Source organism: Crotalus tigris, unplaced genomic scaffold, assembly GCF_016545835.1.
Source record: "Crotalus tigris isolate CLP2741 ecotype Arizona unplaced genomic scaffold, ASM1654583v1 scf7180000021465.51407817327:1047546, whole genome shotgun sequence".
NCBI classification, from domain to species: domain Eukaryota; kingdom Metazoa; phylum Chordata; class Lepidosauria; order Squamata; family Viperidae; genus Crotalus; species Crotalus tigris.
This window is the reverse complement of record NW_024098522.1, coordinates 236,731-255,759: the sequence shown is the minus strand read 5'-3', so window position 1 is coordinate 255,759 and position 19,029 is coordinate 236,731. Positions and strand designations below refer to the sequence as shown.

Sequence of the window (19,029 nt, the reverse complement as noted above, 5' to 3'; positions counted from 1 at the left end):
GGCAGTCGACAGTTAGCCTGCAGTACTGCATTGTAACCACTACGCCAGCAGGGCTCCTAGCTATAGGTCTTAGATTTATACTGTAGACTTAGACTTAGACTTAGATTGTAGAGGGCCCCAGACATCGGAATCTTGATGCTGAGTCACAAGTTCCTTTTTCGGGATCTGTTGTAAATTCAAACAGTCACTAAGTGGCCGGTCATAAGTTGAGGACTACCTGTATTTAAGTGGTTCAGTCTTGAATTCTCCTGGAAAAGGGAATCACAAGGAGAAGGAGTAGTGGTAACATTCATTTATAGAATTCTAGCTTTCATATGTTGTCCCTGCAGGTGGTGACGCTCTCAGAGTACGATCACGTTGAAGAAGACACCAAAACAGGAGCTAAGAAGTCGCCATCTCCGGGTTACCCCTTGATCTGTGTTACCCCTTGCGATTCTCACTTCCCCAAGTACATGGTGATGAAGGAGCGCTGCAGTGAGGCTGGGATCAACCAGTCCTCCATTCAGTTCAGCTGGGAAGTGGCTACCCCCACGGATGGCAACGGAGCCAGATCCCCTTTCGAAACAATTACGGACAATACCCCCTTCACCAGCATCAATCATATGGTACGTACAGAGAATTGTCTGAGCCAGACCATCAGCAGAAGGATAGAGAGGCATGGGTTTGTCTGGACTGAACCACTTTGGAATACAGATTACGCTGACATTCTGCATGTTTTAAGTTCTCCCAAATAAATGAAGAACTGTACGGTGAACTAGAATGTCAGGGCTAAATATCCAGGAATGAATGAAATTCTGCATTCTTTCCCTAGTAAGAACCAATTCATTCTCTTTTTAATCAGTAATCCTAAGGGCACATAACTGAAATAATTGCAAATTTTTTATCAGTTTTGCTAATGCCACTTCCTTCCTGTGCATGTACTTTGCCACTTCCTTTTTTGTATTGTCTTTCATCCGTTGAATTTTATTCTGTAACTTGTTCTGGGCAGGATTTTTGTCTTCATGCACCCTTCAATTTGTCAATGCCCAATGACAGAATGATCTGGAAAAAAACAACAACTCTTTTCAAATCCGCAAGTAGTCTGACATACTAATCGACTTGCTCTTTGTAGAAACGCAGTTAAGTTGCTCTTCTCTGTAAATTCCTACTTTATTCATTTATATTTCAGGATCTAAACAATAGTCTCATCCCTCAGGGCAGGGGTAGGCAACCTTGGCTCTTTTATGACTCGTGGATTTCAACTCCCAGAATTCCTGAGCCAACCATGCTGAGGGGAAAGGGAGAGGTTTCCAAGCTGAGCCACGCTGGCTCAGGAATTCTGGGAGTTGAAGTCCACGAGTCATAAAAGAGCCAAGGTTGCCTACCCCTTCCTTAGGGGAAGGGTCATGTTCACGTTTTCATTATGCAACTGCTGGACCACACATATCTTTAATGCTACAGGCGTTGTGGATTATCTGCCATTTCAGGTGTGCAGTTCCATTGTCAACAACGCCTGGCCAATTGGACAGGACCATGATGGCTACAAAGGCCTCAGATCCTTGGGCATTATAGCCTCAGCCATTTTTTGAAAATCACCTGCCAAAAATCCAGTCAGACCTCAACCACCTCTTCCCTTCAGCTTGTTGCTTGGAAGAGAGAGATGGAAGGATTAGAGAATAATGGTTAAAATGCCAGGCTAGAAACCAGAACACTGTGAGTTCTAGTGCTGCCTTAGATGTGGCTGGGTGACTTTGGGCCAATCATCAGGAGATGGTGAGTTCTAATCCGGCCTTAGACGTGAAAGCCAACTGGGTGACTTTGAGCCAATCACCAGGTCCCGCCTTCGGTCTGAAAGCTGGCTGGGTGATCTTAGGGCAGTCCCTCTCTCTCTCAGCCCAACCCATCTCAGAGGATTCTTGTGGGGAAAATAGGACGAGGAAGGAGTATGGCAGGGGTCTTCAAACATGGCCCTTTAATGACTTGTGGACTTCAACTCCCAGAATTCCTCAGCCAGGCAGGCTGGCTGAGGAATTCTGGGAGTTGAAGTCCACAAGTCATTAAAGGGCCAAGTTTGAAGAGCCCTGGAGTATGGGGTATGTTCTGAATGCTGCAACAGCCCGGGGTCACACGATCACCCTTTGCAATCTCCTTAGCTGGCTTCTGACAAGCAAAGTCAACGAGAGAAGCTGGGTTTGCTGAATGACTGTGGTGATTCACTTTATGACCGCAGCGGGGGGAAAAAAGCTTGTAAGATTGGCTGTGATTCATTTAATGTCAGCAAACAAAAAGCCAATGTACGATCATCGTAACAGGAAATGATCATGAGGGCTATTGCCTGACTGATGTTCAGACCCATTCAAACATCCTTCATCTTCCTTCCCCTCTCTCTCTTCCTCCTCCTCCTCCTCCTCCTCTTCCTCCTCCCAGGTTTTGGACAGCATTTACTTCAGCCGGCGATTCCACATACGCTGCGTGACCAAAGCCGTGGATAAAGTGGGCCACGTGGGCACTCCCCTACGGAGTAACATAGTCACCATTGGGACCGACAGTGCCATCTGCCATACCCCTGTGGTGGCTGGCACAGCCCGGGGTTTCCAGGCTCAGTCTTTCATTGCCACTTTGAAGTATCTAGATGTAAAGCATAAGGAACACCCTAACAGGTAAAAAAACCAAAAGATACAGAGCTCTTGTTCTGATAGTCTGGCTTTTTGGTGATAAAAGGATTGGCTATTTAGCTCCATTTTCCTGCATAACGTATTTTTTCAATAGTAACAGACGCAAAGGGCTAAGAGAAGTCTCTATCCGGGGTTCCTTTAACATTTTATTCAGACCAAGTTCCTTACTGAGATTTTTCTCTAACAAGCCAGAATCATAAGCCAAGAATAAACTTTGGTTTATAGGTGGGAGCTGTTCTGATATAACAGTTATGAGAATCAGAGGTCCTAGTTTTGATGAAAGGTCTTCGACCAGGGGTGGGCAGCCTTGGCTCTTTTATGACTCGTGGACTTCAACTCCCAGAATTCCTCAGCCAGCCATGCTGAGGGGAAAGGGAAAGTTTCCAAGCTGAGCCATGCTGGCTCAAGAATTCTGGGAGTTGAAGTCCACGAGTCATAAAAGAGCCAAGGTTGCCTACCTCTATCCTAGGATGAAGATTAAGAGCAGGGGTCTTCAAACTTGCTCCTTTTATGATTCATGGACTTCAACTCCCAGAATTCCTGAGCCAGCCATGCTGAGGGGAAAGGGAGAGGTTTCCAAGCTGAGCCATGCTGGCTCAGGAATTCTAGGAGTTGAAGTGCACGAGTCATAAAAGAGCCAAGGTTGCCTACTCTTGCCTTAGACAAAGGTTTCCGTACAGGTAGTCCTCGCCTTATAACCACAGTTGGGGCTAGAACTTCTGTGGCTAAGCAAGGCAATTATAAGGGAGTAGGCCAACACTTTTAAGTGCAAGAGCTAGTTATAAATGTATTGTTTTAGTGCCCTTGTAGCTTCAAATGGTCAGTAAACTAATGATTCTAAATCAAGAACTACCTGTATTTATAACTTTTGTCAGTCAGGAATAAACCCTGACTTTGTATTGTAGACAATTAAGGGAAAAGGCACTGAACCAATAACAAACTACCATTTAATACAAAAGTGACACTTTTACATTTTTCTGCAAATATATTAATGCAGAAAAGATCAAAATAAGAAGTAACTAATGTATCAGTTTTCAATTTTTTCCTCTTTTTTTTTTCCTTCTTATCGTTCCAATAATTGGAACGATGCTGTTCAAATCTTTTTAGTTAAGAGAGAAAAAGGAGAATATCTGAGGTGATAAAATGTGGAAGCAAATGTCAGGAAAAAAAAGATTTGATTAATGTGTTACATTAAACACACTTAACCTGTCAGATTTTTTTTTCAAGGATCATAAAACTGCAAAATGAAAATCCCTCTAGATGTTATTTTCCATCTTCCCTCCCTTACTTCGCTGTGTTAAAAATGAGATCAGGTCTCCTATCTGCTCCATTTCTCCTCCATTTCTCTCAATTTATAGGGGGTAAAATGCAGAGGAAATATTTATTTAAATATGGGGTTTCTTTTACTGGCATCTTGAAGAACATAAGTGTTGCTCCAAATTGTGTAAAATCTGCAATGATTTGAATGGGACAGATTTGATGCACACTTAAATTCAGCTGACTTATATCTATGGAGATTCTCAATCAGCCAGATCATGGTTGTCCATGACCATCTGTTACAGCTTATAACAGTTCGCTTAGTGACCGTTTGAAGTTACAGTGGCACATGACTTATGGCCATGTTTCACATTACGACCCCTTTTTCACACTTATAACCATTGCAGCATCCCCATGGTCAGATGCTTGACAAGTGACTCATATTTATGACGGTCGCAATGTCCTGGGGCCACGTGCAGCCTTCTGACAAGCACAGTCAATGGGGAAACCAGATTCATTTAACAACCATGTTACTAATTTAGTTACTAGTTAGTAAACCGTGTTACTAACTACAGTGATTCACTTAACAAATGTTAAGTGAAGAAAAGTCATAAAATGGGGTCAAACTCACTTAATAAATTTCTCATTTAGCAACATAAATTTGAGACTCAACCGTGGTCGTAAGTTGAGGACTGTCTGCATACAACACTACCTATCTCCTGTCTATAACACAGTCCTTTTAACAATACCAAGAAGGCTCCACACCCATTTGCACTCTGATTCAGGTGGCTCTGAGGGTACAGATATGGCTCAGGGCCAGACTATTTGCAAGACCGCCTACTACCTCATAGGTTCCTTCGTCCGGTTAGATCCCACAGGCTGGGCCTCCTTCAGGTCCTGTTGGCCAAGCAGTGCCATTTGATGGGGCCGCGGAGGAGGGCTTTCTCTGTGATGGCGCCCACGTCTTGGAACCAGCTCGCCCCGGAGATTAGGACCGCTTCCACCCTGTTGGTTTTCCGCAAGCTGCTTAAGACCTGGCTTTTCCGGCAGGCCTGAGGTTTATAAAATCTGACCCCTGGATGAATGTTACTGTATTGTTTGTCTTGTTAAGTTATATTGTGTTTTTATTGTTAGTCGCCCGGAGTCCTGCGGGAGTGGGGCGGTCTATAAATTTTAACAAATAAAAATAAATAAAAATAAATAAAATAAACTCCCAAGTGGCCTCAACGTGAGCTAACCACCAACCTTCTGAGTGCTAATGATTGCACAGAATATAAATCCTTCCATCCCAGCATTCAGCTAGAGCTGAAGAGGCTTCTTGGATGAGAAGCGAAATGTCTTCAAGAAAAAACAATAACAACAAGAAAGCCCAGTTCAAAAGTTGCCTTTTGAACAGCACCTTTGGGACATTCAGCTGGCTTATTGATTAGAGTTTAATATGTAGAACCCAATATTCTTTCAGTATGTGGGCCTTATCCGACATACTGTAACCGTCAAAATTTCTGCCTCTCTTGTGTTGTTCCAGAATCCACATCTCAGTGCAAATTCCACACCAGGATGGGATGCTCCCCCTGATTTCAACCAGACCTCTTCACAACTTGCATTTCCTATTGTCAGAATCCATTTATAGGCACCAACATGTCTGTTCCAATATAGTCAGCATCCAAGATCTTAAAGGCATCTCAGGTAAGAACACAGTGTGGAATCATGGTCTTGCAGAAACGCCCTTGCCTTGTTTTGGATTGTAATATCTAGCTCAGGGGTAGGCAATCTTGGCTCTTTTATGACTTGTGGACTTCAACTCCCAGAATTCCTGAGCCAGCATGGCTCAGCTTGGAAACTATCCCTTTCCCCTCAGCATGGGAGGGGAGTTGAAGTCCACGAGTCATAAAAGAGCCAAGTTGCCTACCCCTGGTCTAGCTGATCCACGGATGGGCCTGGAGGAATTTGGTTTGAAAAAAACACGTCCCACCAACCAAAGTAGAAAGGCCTTGAAAACAGTGCCCAGGACTGGAGGAGAATGGCATGTCCACCATAAGCTAAAGTACTAATAAGTGGAAAGATGATCCCACTTTCTGCAGTTTGCCAGTAACAGAATGGTTAGGTTGTATAGGCAGAAAAACCTGTATTGGGATAAGAGGGAAAACACTACTTCAATAGAGGTACCGTTAAGGATGGTTTAAGATTGACACACATGTGGGCTGAGGATCAGATGAAAGCAGTGTCAGGACGACATAAAAGATTACCATGAGCAGGGGAAGGCCACGAATCATACAAGAGCCAAGGTTGCCTATCCCTGCCCTAGAGCCTCCTCCACCTCCAATAGAATGGCAGGGCATCCAAAAGGGGGCCTGACAAACATCTTCAAGTACTTCTTGCAGCTGGGAATGTACCCTTTAGAACCAAAGACAAAATCAGGCCTAGGAAGCCTAATGGTGATATGATGGCATGGAGCTGTATTTTTACCAAAACAAAGCCCTCCTATCCTATCTGTCAATGCATGCTGTTCTCCATTTTTTACCTTGCAGCAAACAATAGCTGGCAGTCATACCTGAATAGCTCTGGTATTTTTTCCCACATTTGCATTTTCATTCAAAGTTCTTTTCCATCTTTTTTTACTAAGAAATTTGTGGATTTCAGTTAAGTTCTCAAAATGCCAAAAGAAAGGAGATCCCAGCCACCAAATTCCATGAAAACGTAGCAGCCTAATTGGCACCAACAGAACGGTGTAATCTGTATTTGCAGCAGAGGCAGGACGGTGTTTTATCTGCCAGTCATGTAACTGTTAAAAGATGAGAATCTTATTAGGAAAAAAGATGAGACTCTAGAGACATCACATAGAAGATCTAAAAAAAAAAAATGTAAAACCTTCTTACTCGGTGGGATATGTCAATCACTTTTGCTTTTTTTTTCTCTTTAACTTTTCTTTCTGTCCTGCTTTCAAAGCAATCACGACATTTGAGTGAGTTTTTATTTTATTTTATTTTTTAAAAAACCTGCAGTGTTCTTTTTTTTGCCATTGTTAAATGACTGTGGGATATACTTCCTAATTGCTTGGCACTTGGTAGACCCAGTAATACATTGAGAGTAATGAAAGAGAGATAGCAGTTAGTCAATCAACACCTGCAACGTTCTGCAAAATTAGATGCTCTAATAAAGAATATTCTGTGTCTCCAATGATCAGTTTAGATTCATGTCTGGAAACAGCTGCTACTTATTTATTTGTCAGAGATCTGTCAACATCCTAAATATTTTGTTACTCTGCTGTTAGTACCACTTTATAATCCCTTGATGAGACTAATCTTGGAATATTGCATCCAGTTTTGGTTGCCATAATGTAAAAAAGATGTTGAGACTCTAGAAAAAGTGCAGAGAAGAGCAACAAAAATGATTAGGGGGATGGAGGCTAAAACATATAAGGAATGGTTGCTGGAATTGGGTATGTCTAGTCTAATGAAGAGAAGGACGAGGGAGACGTGATAGCAGTGTTCCAACATCTCAGGGACTGCCCCAAAGAAGAGGGAGTCAAGCTATTCTCCAAAGCACCTGAAGGCACGACAAGAAGCAATGGATGGAAACTAATCAAGGAGAGAAGCAACCTGGAATTAAAGAGAAACTTCTTGACAGTTAGAACAATTAATCAGTAGAACAACTTGTCTCCAGAAGTTGTGGGTGCTCCAACTATGGGAGGTTTTTAAAAAGAGACTGGACAGCCATTTGTCTGAAATGAAATAAAGTTTCCTGCTTGAGCAGGGGGTTGGACTAGAAGACCTCCAAGATCCCTTCCAACTCTGTTATTCTGTTATACTTCTCCATAATTCTAGCATTGAGATGGCTAGAGTATTACTAAAAAAATTCCTTTACATGTCTTTACTTCCAACTCAGAAGCTGGATTTCTAGATGAAGTGACCTATAATAATATCGTTCTGGGCCCTGGATATGACCGGCCGTACCAGTTTGATCCCAACGTGAGAGAACCAAAGACCATCCAATTTTACAAACATTTGAACCTGAAGAGCTGCATTTGGACTTTTGACGCATACTATGACATGACAGAGTTAATAGATGTCTGTGGGGGATCAGTCACAGCGGACTTCCAGGTGATGCTTTCTGTATGGGAAACAGAAATGACACTGGCTTGGATCCTATTGTAAATTCACCTAAAGCAGTGATGGGGAACCTTTTAGAGACCAAGTGCCCAAACTGCAACCCAAAACCCACTTATGCATCGTCGGGTGCTGGCTGGGTGTGGCCAATTGGGTGGATGTGGCCCATTGGGTGGGAGTGGCTGTGGTGGTAATGGCAGACTGGGTGGGACTAAATAGTTCAATCAATCAATTCCCACTTTGCAAGATCTTTTTTTTTCCTGCAAGAAGTTGAAATTGACTGATTGATTGAACCTTTTTTTTTTCCCACACGGCGGAGGCGTAAAGCGAAAAGGTTTTATAAAACCCAGCTGAAGGCCTAGGACTGGGGTGACAGTGCGCGTGCCCACAGAGAGGGCTCTGAGTGCTGCCTCTGGCACCGGTGCCATAGGTTCGCCACCACTGATCTAAATGGTCATAGAACTCCTAGTTGTTTGGTATTTTAGAAATTTAGGTGCCTTTGCAAACAGTAAAACTGCATATCGTATTCTTGTCTATGAAGCCATCTCTCCCTGAAAAAGCTTCATAGGAGGGCTGGTGTTAGCCTTAAAAAGTAGCTCAGAGTAAGAAACAAACACCAAGTAGACCTGGAACAGCTATAGTAACAGAATCTTGCAAGTCTGACTGTATAGTAGTTCCCTTTCTCTCTCTCTCTCATCTTCGTGTGAATTGGGAAGGGGGCTGTCTGGGCTGAAGCCTTGTTGATCTGATCATCGCCTTGGCAATGAATCTTCCCTCTCTTTCAAAGCCATCCTCTATACCAGTGGTTCTCAACCTTTTTAATGCTGCAACCCCCCAACCAGTCGTAAGTCGAGGACTACTCAACCGGTCGTAAGTCGAGGACTATTCAACTAGTGCAGCACCATTTGCAGAATGGGACTTTTGGCGGGCTCAGCAGGGCAGAGACAGCCTGGACAATTCCTATTGGCTTTTGAAAGCCAATAGAATTAGACTCTATTCAAGGGAGTCTATTCTATTGGCTTTCAAAAGCCAATAGAATAAAAGGGAGTAGCACAGCTAAAGAAAAGGGGGAAAAAATGGTGGACTGCGTTGTTTGGCGACCCCCATGAAATGGTCGTTCGACCCCAAATGGGGTCCCAACCCACAGGTTGAGAACCACTGCTCTATACCACCTTTGATGGCCCGGAGTGGGAGGAGGGGGGAAAGAAGGGATAGTTTTGAGGGGGGTGAACACATGTGTGCACACAAACACCTGTTGCTTGCACGAGTGGGGCTGTGAACGCTCAGGACACGCGCGGTACTGCTCACCTCAGTGGCGCTGCAAATGCTCGTGGCGATGCTCGCATGAGTGGGGCTGTGTGCGCGCCAGCCAGCCACTCATGCAGCCTGGTGACCAATAGGCTGCAGCCTGGTAGTGGGCTGTGACCCGCAGGTTGGGGATCCCTGGTCCCCGACTTTTCTAGCTCCACGGACCGACGGTGGTGGCGGCGGCAGAGGCAAGGAATGGTTTCCTGCATCAAACAGGGTTTCGTGCATTCGCCTGATGCTTGCATGGCCTGCTTATCAACGGGCTGTGGACCAGTACCAGGGGTTGGAAACCCCTGTTCTATACTCACTACAGCTGGAGATGCTGTCTTTAATAATGGCAAAGGCAGGTTGAGTTTGCCATTCAGGGAGAAAATTGCACAAAATTTAGACATCACTTCACCTATTGACTACCCCATCTCTAGTGCAAGGGTAGGCAACCTTGGCTCTTTTATGACTCCTGGACTTCAACTCCCAGAATTCCTGAGCCAGCCATGCTGAGGGGAAAGGGAGAGTTTCCAAGCTGAGCCATGCTGGCTCAGGAATTCTGGGAGTTGAAGTCCACGAGACATAAAAGAGCCAAGGTTGCCTATCCCTGCTCTAGTGAATAGAACTCTATCATCACCCCCACCACAACATCATCACCTCCACCCCAGCTTTAATCAAGGGATTAAAGACCTGTTCATGGATTCTCCTAAATGCATAAGAGCTAAAACTAAAAGTGTTGGCAATCCCCTTTGAAGCCCTTTATGGCATGAATCCAGGTTACTTGAGGGACCGTCTCACCCCACTGGGATAGGCCCATTCCACCCATGCCAGCACAGGAGACGTACTGCAGGCCCCATTGGCTCATCTATTCCAGCTGGCGGGGTCCAGGAGGAAGGCCTTTGCTGTTGTTACTCTGCCCTCTGAAACATCTTGCCCCTCCCCATACGAGGTTGCCCCCAACCCTCCTACCTTTTCATACAGGCCGAAAGACCTGGCTCTGCCAGTCAGCTTGGGGCCCCGGTGGAGGAACAGAGCAATGGAGGTGGTTGATTGAGTAATAACAGATCCCATCTACTCCCCCCCACCCTCCCCACATGTCCTTGATTTTAATCTCTGGTTTTAATTTATTCAGGTTTTAATGCAGATGTATTTTTTTATGTCTGGAAGCAGCCCCAAAGTTATTGTTTAGCTCAGGGGTTTTCAAACTTGGCCCTTTTGTGACTTGTGGACTTCGGCTCCCAGAATTCCTCAGCCAGGCATTCCTGATGGGCAGGCAATAAATTTTACAAATAAATACATAAAATAGGGGAGGAAGTAGTTAAATGAGGGCCATCTTCTTTAAATCCATCGGCACCAGGTCTTCCGTGACTAAAGTGTCTTGTTCTCCTGTTAGAAGTCTGTGAATGATCAGAGGCTGCCGTGTATGTGAAGAATTAATTGCATTAATTGAATGGAGGTAGACCCCCCTTTCTGTTCAGGAGGGCATTTAGGGGTATATGTGTGCAGCACCCAAGCATGGCTCCAATTGTAGCCCTTTTACGTTCAGCAGAATGCATGAAAAGTCTTCCGCGATATTCAGGGGAAAGAAGGACCTAAATTTCCCTGAAATATTAATAGCTCTGAAAAAATGGATAGACTTTATACAATATAAGTTGGATATAAAAAATATTATTTAGCTTTTCAATAACTTATATTTAAAATTTAAAATATTTTATAGACCTTATTTTTTTATTTTATTTTTCTTTATCTTTTTTCTTTTTCTTTCTTCCTATTTTTTTTAGTATTTTCTTGTATTTTTGTTTATATATATATATATTATTGTTAATTATCTTACAATTTGTTTAATTAATGTATTTAGATTTATCTATGGTTTATATCTTTTTTAAGACTTTTTGAAAAAATTTCAATTAAGCCTATATTCAGCTCTGGGAAGGTCGGGGGAGGGTATGGGAGGGTTGGGGAGGTTTGGGGAAGGGTTGTATTGTTTTGTAAAATTTAAACATTTTCAATAGAAAAAATAGCTCTGAAAAACCTCTTTACCTAGCACTTTAATTATGATCATTATCATCATCATCATCATCATCATCATCATCTGCTACCAGGAAAAGATAAGAGGGCCTGGTCATGCATACTTATTATTAATCAGCAGTGAAATGAAAGGATAAGGTTTTCATTTTCTTTTACTGCTTCTAAATTTCTCTCTCCCAAATAGGGCGCTGCAAATGTATGAGTTCAGTGCTTCATATGTATGAGAAGAGAAATGACGAAGTCTTCCTTCCTTCCTTCCTTCCTTCCTTCCTCCCTCCCTTCCTTCCTTCCTTCCTTCCTTCCTTCCTTCCTTCCTTCCTTCCTCCCTCCCTCCCTCCCTCCTTCCCTCCCTCTTTCTTTCTTTCTTTCTTTCTTTCTTTCTTTCTTTCTTTCTTTCTTTCTTTCGCAAAAGGCTATGAGGAATTACACAGCTGTGAATGAGTGAAACACAGATTTGGACTATTTTGATATTGTTCCTGGGATCAGTTTCCAAAAAGATTTAAAAGAACAGTGGTGGCGAGCCTATGGCACGCATGCCAGAGGCGGCACTCAGAGCCCTCTCTGTGGGCACGCGTGCCGTTGCCCCAGCCCCGCCTCCCCTCGTAGCCCCTCCAGAGGAGAGTTGCCCCAGGGCGCATCCCACATGGAGCAGCACAGCTAAGGACATGGCAGTCGGGCAGCAGGGACAAGACTCCGCCCTTGCGCCCCGTCGCGTGCAGATGATACTGCGGGGCATGGGCAGAGGGCATGGCCACCATGGCTCTGCAGGTCTGCCTGGGCAATCTGCTGCGGGGGGGCGTGGAGGCAGTAGGTGGCCCTGCGGGTGGGGGTGCGACGGGCAGGGCAGTTTTGGGGCACTTGGTCTCTAAAAGGCTCGCCATCGCTATAAAAGCATATTAAGGAGTTAGAGGCTGGAGATAGTAAACACTAAATTTTAAAGAAGTGGGTGTTATGGGCTGGACGTAGGGGCACGGCAAGCCAGAGTAGTCCCTCTGCTATACAAAAAGGCAGGATGATGTGTAAAAACTGCACTGTACTTTTCTCCTTCTGTGACGACAGGTTCGCGATTCAGCTCAGTCGTTCCTGACAGTTCACGTCCCACTTTACGTCTCCTATGTTTACGTAACTGCACCCAGAGGCTGGGCCTCTCTCGAGCATCACACAGAGATGGAGTTCTCCTTCTTCTACGACACCATTCTCTGGAGAACAGGTAAGTGGCTAGATTTATTTTCTCCGTGACATGGGGTGAAAAGGCGAACTGTAGCACTGCTGAGAGGCTAAGCTTCCCTCAGTTTGGCCAACTGGCTTTTTGAGAACTTCGTTGGTTGCCTTCTGCTGGATGTGGACTCCAGCCAAGAGACTGGGGCAATTTGATGACTCATCCATGATCCCCTGTTGAGGAAGCCCAGCTGTTGCCATTCTCTCTTTCAGGTATACAGACAGACAGCGTCCTTTCGGCCAAACTGCAGATAATCAGGATCTACATCCGAGATGATGGTCGACTGGTCATTGAGTTCAAAACTCATGCCAAGTTCAGAGGTGAGTAATTCTTGCATTCTGCAATTGACAAAGGAGATCCAACTTCTCTGCCTTGGAATTCCAGATGTGTTGGAGGTTGGTTGGTATTTCTTAATTTGTGGGAGGGGAGCGCTCTATTCTGGAATTGTGTCCCAGCATGCATTGATTAGTGACAGATTTTATCTTCCTGGGCTCCAAGATTACCACAGATGGGGACTGCAGCCAAGAAATTAAAAGACACTTGCTCCTGGGGAGGAAAGCTATGGCAAATCTAGACAGCATACTAAAAAGCAGAGACATCACCCTGCCAAAAAAAGTGTGTATAGTCCAGGCCATGGTTTTCCCAGTTGCAATGTATGGCTGTGAAAGTTGGACCATAAGAAAGGCTGAGCGCCAAAGAATTGAGGCCTTTGAACTAGGTGCTGGAGAAGACTCCTGTGAGTCCCCTGGACTGCAAGGCAATCAAACCGGTCAGTCCTAGAGGAGATCAACCCTGACTGCTCTTTAGAAGGCCAGATCCTGAAGTTGAAACTCCAATACTTTGGCCACCTAATGAGAAGGAAGGACTCACTGGAGAAGGGCCTAATGCGGGGAAAGATTGAGGGCAATAGAAGAAGGGGACGACAGAGAATGAGGTGGCTGGATGGAGTCACTAAAGCAGTAGGTGTGAGCTTAAATGGACTCCAGAAGATGGTAGAGGACAGGAAGACCTGGAGGTCGCGATGGGTCGGACACGACTTCGCAACTAACAACAAAATGCATTGATTTTCCAAAAGCTATATTCTGATGAGTATCGGTGTAAGAACACTGGAGTTAACGATTCTGAAAACAGAAACAATGGAGTCTTCTTCCTGCTGCTGTGCTGAAAATCAGAAATCAGAGATTCTTAACTCTTTTTTTAATGTCCTTCTTTTGCTGTTGGTTTGTTTTCCTTGTAATTTCAGGCTGTGCCCTGAGATTGTTGCCACAGAAGCTTTTAGGCATGAGAAGTTGGTGCAGCCTGGCTGAATACTGTATCTTGGTCTACGTTAGATCCCATTTCTCAAGTTAAAGAAACAATGATAACATGGGCAAAAAGTTTTGGGCATAACGTAGAGTTACAAAACTGGTAAAGTCTTTGGGAAAGAAATTCTAAAATAACAAAGGCGGTCACTTACAAAGAAAACCTATACAAAATGTTCTACAGATGGCACTTAGCACCTGTGAGGTTAGAGAAAACATTCAAAAATATATCTAGCAATTGTTGGAAATGTAGACAAAAACCAGGCGCATACTATCATCTTTGGTGGACATGTCCTAAAGCCAAAAGAATTTGGTCAAGAATACATATATGGTTAGAAAAAAATGACTAAAAAAGCACATAGATAATTGTAGGAAATTATGAGAAGGAATGTGTATATTTAATGTTACATGTATTAACTGCCACAAGAATTGTATTTGCTCAACATTGGAAAGATGAAGAATGACCAACGGAGGAAGAGATAATTAAGAAAATTTTAGATTGTGCAGAAATGGACAGACTGACACTAAAAATGAAAGAGAAAGAAGATTCAGGTTACTTTAGAACATGGGATACATTTGATCAATGGCTAGAAAAACGAGGTAGAGAGAAAGGCGTTTAACATGTATTAGTAAACTAAACATTGGAACCCAGACAACATGTTGCTGATAAAATTTTAAGGATTTGTGACTATAAAAATTAATAAAAGGTTGGGAGAAAAATTCTCCTGCCCTCGCAAAGTAGATTTTGGGTAGGTAGAATGTTACAGCATTCCTCAATAAAGTTTAGGGGTAGCATATATAGAAGCGTTGCAGAAGTGAGGACTTATTGGCCATATTGGTGTAAATCAGAAGAACTAAAATCTAACATCTGGAAAAAGCTACTCCAAAACTTCTAACTCTTTCTCTATTTCACACACACTCTGTCAGCCCTTAAAGGCAGACTAAGAAACCAATACTATGTAGTTACCTTTATTGTAAACCTTTAGTAACAGAGTCTGAATGTGCTCCCCCCCCTCTCTTTGTCTTTGTGTGAACTATGGAGGGGCTTGCCCAGGATGTCTACCTAAATCAGTGGTTCTCAACCTGTGGGTCGGGACCCCATTTGGGGTTGAATGACCATTTCACGGGGGTCGCCAAACACAGTCCGCCATTTTTTTCCCCCTTTTCCTTAGCTGTGCTACTCCGTTTTATTCTATTGGCTTTTGAATAGGAATTGTCCAGGCTGTCTCTGCCCTGCTGAGCCCGCCAAAAGTCCTGTTCTGCAAACGGTGCTGCACCAGTTGAGTAGTCCTCGACTTACGACCGGTTGAATAGTCCTCGACTTACGACCGGTTGGGGGTTGCGGCATTAAAAAGGTTGAGAACTACTGACCAAGATTAATTCTACTCTGTTTAATTCTCAAATTTATATAGCTGCCTATCTCCCCAAAACAAGAAATTTAATTTCTTGGCCAGGGCTCAGGCCACTTTTATCTGATTGTTGCTTTGGCGGCAGCTCTTCTTTCCATTCTTCAAGGCCATTCGCTCTTCCCCCCCGCAAAGAAATACACGTACTTTATGATAGTGAACCTGCTTATTCTCATCTGCACAGGGCATTTTGTGATGGAGCACCACACTCTGCCAAACGCCAAGTCTTTTATCATGACTCCTGACCACCTGGGAGGGATGGAATTTGACCTACAGCTCTTGTGGAGTGGACAGACTTTTGACTCTCCTTATCAACTCTGGAGAGCAACCAGCTCCTACAGCAGGTAGGAAGGAAAACTGAGGTGCATTACTTTTGAGGTTGCTACCAAAGTTGCTGTCATAGACCAAGGATACAATGGATGGATGGATGGATGGATGGATGGATGGATGGATGGATGGATGGATGGATGGAGCAGAGGTGGGAAAGGGATCCCTTTGCAGTGTTTCTCAACCTTGACAATTTTAAGGCATGTGGACTCAACTCCCAGAATTCCACAGCCAGCAATGCTGGCTGTGGAATTCTGGGAGTTGAAGTCCACATGCCTTAAAATTGTCAAGGTTGAGAAACACTGCTTTATGGGATCCCTTTCCCACCTCTGCTACGATGCTGCTCTAGATTTTGTGGTGTGGGAGTGTGGGGATAATAAAACTAAATAAAACTACTGCCAGTGGGCCAGGCTCTTCCAAGAAGGCACAAGATTAAATTTTCTCGTATAACTGAGACAGAGTTGACAGTTATGGAATTAGGACAGTTGGTGACCTCCACGATGCTGGTAGGTTTAGATATTTTGAGCCAGGTGGAAGTCTCCGATAAGAGAACTGAAAAGCAGTTAAGTAGTATACTGAGTATAGAATCTTCTTAAGAATTCTTTAGGGAGAAGAAACAGGTGCTCTTATTTATACAGCACCAGGTTATCTAAAGTGCAGAGTTATATTTAGCAATTAAATTCCCGAACTTTGGTGAAGTATGAAAAGAAGGAAGGAAAATTATAGCAATGAGCAGAAGGGATCAAGAGAATATGGAATGGAATGGAATGGAATGGAATAGAATAGAATAGAATAGAATAGAATAGAATAGAATAGAATAGAATAAATGATAGAATAGAATTAAGGATAGGGTAGGATAGAAATTAGAATAGAATAGAGTAGAGTAGAGTTAGAATAGAATAGAAATAAGGATAGGATAGAATAGAAATTAGGATAGGATAGATAGAAATAAGAATAGAGTTGAGTTAGCATAGAATAGGAATAGAATAGAATAGAATTAAGGATAGGATAGGATAGAAATTAGAATAGAATAGAGTAGAGTAGAGTTAAAATAGAATAGAAATAAGGATAGGATAGAATAGAAATAAGGATAGGATAGGATAGATAGAAATAAGAATAGAGTAGAGTTGAGTTAGCATAGAATAGGAATAGAATAGAATTAAGGATAGGATAGGATAGAAATTAGAATAGAATAGAGTAGAGTTAGAATAGAATAGAAATAAGGATAGGATAGGATAGGATAGAATAGAATAGAATAGAATAGAATAACAAAGTTGGAAGGGACCTTGGAGGTCTTCTAGTCCAACCCCCTGCTCAGGCTGGAAACCCTATACCATTCCTGTAAAACCAGGGCTTTTTTTCTCATAGAACGCCCAGAACGGAGTTTCGGCACCTTTTTTGGATGGAACCTTGTAGGGTAGGCAAGGCGGGTTGTATGACGTGTGTGAGTTCCGGCACCTTTTTTTTTTTTTTTTTAGAAAAAAAGCACTGTGTAAAACTATAGTTATAAAAAAACCTATAAAACTAGAACTATAAAAAAGTGTGTGAATTTGTACATTGTTTTTTAATGTTTCCAGCTAATGTCTTAAGTGGTGGCAACTGGAGGCAAGAAGTTCAAATTGTTTGTTTGTTTGTTAAATTTGCTGTCTGTCTCGCTGAGGGGCTACTCTGGGCGGCTTGCAATAAACAATCAACAAAACAAAACATTAAAAAAATGCAAAAATAACAATAGTAAAGGAATAAAAATTCCTTTTTAATAATAATAAAAATAATAATATTATTAAGTTAAATTTAAAATATTCCTTTTATATAGCAAAAACAAACAATGGAAATACAATAATACGAAATTAAAAAGATGGGCGGAGGTGGGAGCAGGTAACTCGGGGGAGATAGGGTCAGTTATTGCCAAGTGTCTGAATTTTGATCACGTAAATTATAGAGATGCTGCAACGGTTGTAAGTGTGAAAAAGGGTCATAAGTCCCTTTTTTTCAGTGCCGTTGTAACTTCGAACAGTCACTGAATGAATTGCATTATAAGTCAAGGACTACCTCTATCACAATCTTTAATTCATATGCTTGCTCTCTATCTGTGTAGTGTGTTTTATTTGGCTCAACTTCCTCATACCTCATGATCAACTGACCACAAGGAACTCAATGTCTATGGAGATGCTCAGTCATCCAGGTCAGGGTTGTCCCAAAGGTGCTTTTTCAAAAGGCAACTTGGACTTTCTTAGTTTTTTCCTTGAAGATGTTTCTCCTCCAAGAAGCATCTTCAATTCCAAGAAGTAAAGAACTAGGAAGGAACTAGCCCCCTAGTAAGACCACACCTCGAATACTGCAGCCAATTTTGGTCACCATATCCCAAAAAAGATGTTGAGAACCTGGAAGAAATTCAGAGAAGATTGCAACTAAGATAATCAAAGGTCTGGAGACCAAAACGTACGAAGAATGGTTGCGGAACTTGGGTTTGGCCAGTTTAAAGAAAAGAAGAAATAGGGGAGACATGATAGCAGTGTTCCAGTATCTGAGGGGCTGCCACAAGGAAGAGAGGGTCAGGTTATTCACCAGAGCACCAGAGGAAAGGACGAGAAACAATGGTTGGAAACTGATCAAGGAGAGAAGCAACCTGGAATTAAGGAGAAACTTCCTGACAGTGAGGACAATCAACCAGTGGAACAGAAGTTGCCTCCAGAAATCATGAGCGCTCCATCACTGGAAGTTTTTAAAAAGAGACTGGACAATCACCTGTCTGAGATGGTATAGGTCCTGCTGCTTGAGCTGGGGGCTGGACTAGAAGACCTCCAAGGTCCCTTCCAGCTCTATTCTATTCTAACTTCTTGGATGAGAAGCGAAACATCTTCAAGGAAAAAAGCAAGAAAGTCCAAGTTGCCTTTTGAAAAAGCACCTTTGGGAAATCCACAAGGAGAAGCTTGCAGTTCGATATGCTAATGCCGGTACTTTATCTCTGCTTTCAGGAAAGATTATTCTGGAGAATACACCATCTCCTTAATACCCTGCACAGTCCAGCCCACCCAGTCTTGGGTTGACCCAGGAGATAAGCCATTACCCTGCACAGCTCATGCTCCAGAAAAGTAAGTAGATGCTTACCTTGTTTCATGCCCGGAGATAAGCGTCACTCTTTAAAGAAAACACAAACAATTAAAGGGAATTTTCCACACGTGCAGAAAGGGCCACAGGCTATAATACTTTGTTTAAAATTCTGGAATTGGGAGAAGTTTAGCAACTTGCAACATCATCTTCCCCCTATAGTATTTTGGTACAGGTTTGAGTGCATTTCTTGCACATAAGTAAGCTTAAAGTCAACAAGGAGAATACAGATAGGGACAATTAGAGACACAGTAGTAGGGGAACATCTGATGAGCTTTGGGAATGAGGTTGAAATATTAACAGTAATCAGGCTCAGGGCTATTATCCGGA

General features: G+C 43.0%; 1 protein-coding gene across 2 annotated transcripts in view; it reads left to right on the top strand.

Annotated features, from left to right (window-relative positions):
* The window catches only part of FRAS1 (Fraser extracellular matrix complex subunit 1), a 416,742-nt gene that overhangs the window by 382,981 nt on the left and 14,732 nt on the right, over positions 1–19,029 (top strand). For both annotated transcript variants that reach the window (XM_039318704.1, XM_039318705.1), the window contains 8 exons: positions 330–605; positions 2,407–2,639; positions 5,437–5,597; positions 7,797–8,011; positions 12,398–12,548; positions 12,770–12,877; positions 15,449–15,608; positions 18,567–18,683. In XM_039318704.1, the coding sequence (XP_039174638.1) occupies positions 330–605; positions 2,407–2,639; positions 5,437–5,597; positions 7,797–8,011; positions 12,398–12,548; positions 12,770–12,877; positions 15,449–15,608; positions 18,567–18,683 (1,421 nt within the window). The remainder of the gene's footprint in view (positions 1–329; positions 606–2,406; positions 2,640–5,436; positions 5,598–7,796; positions 8,012–12,397; positions 12,549–12,769; positions 12,878–15,448; positions 15,609–18,566; positions 18,684–19,029) is intronic.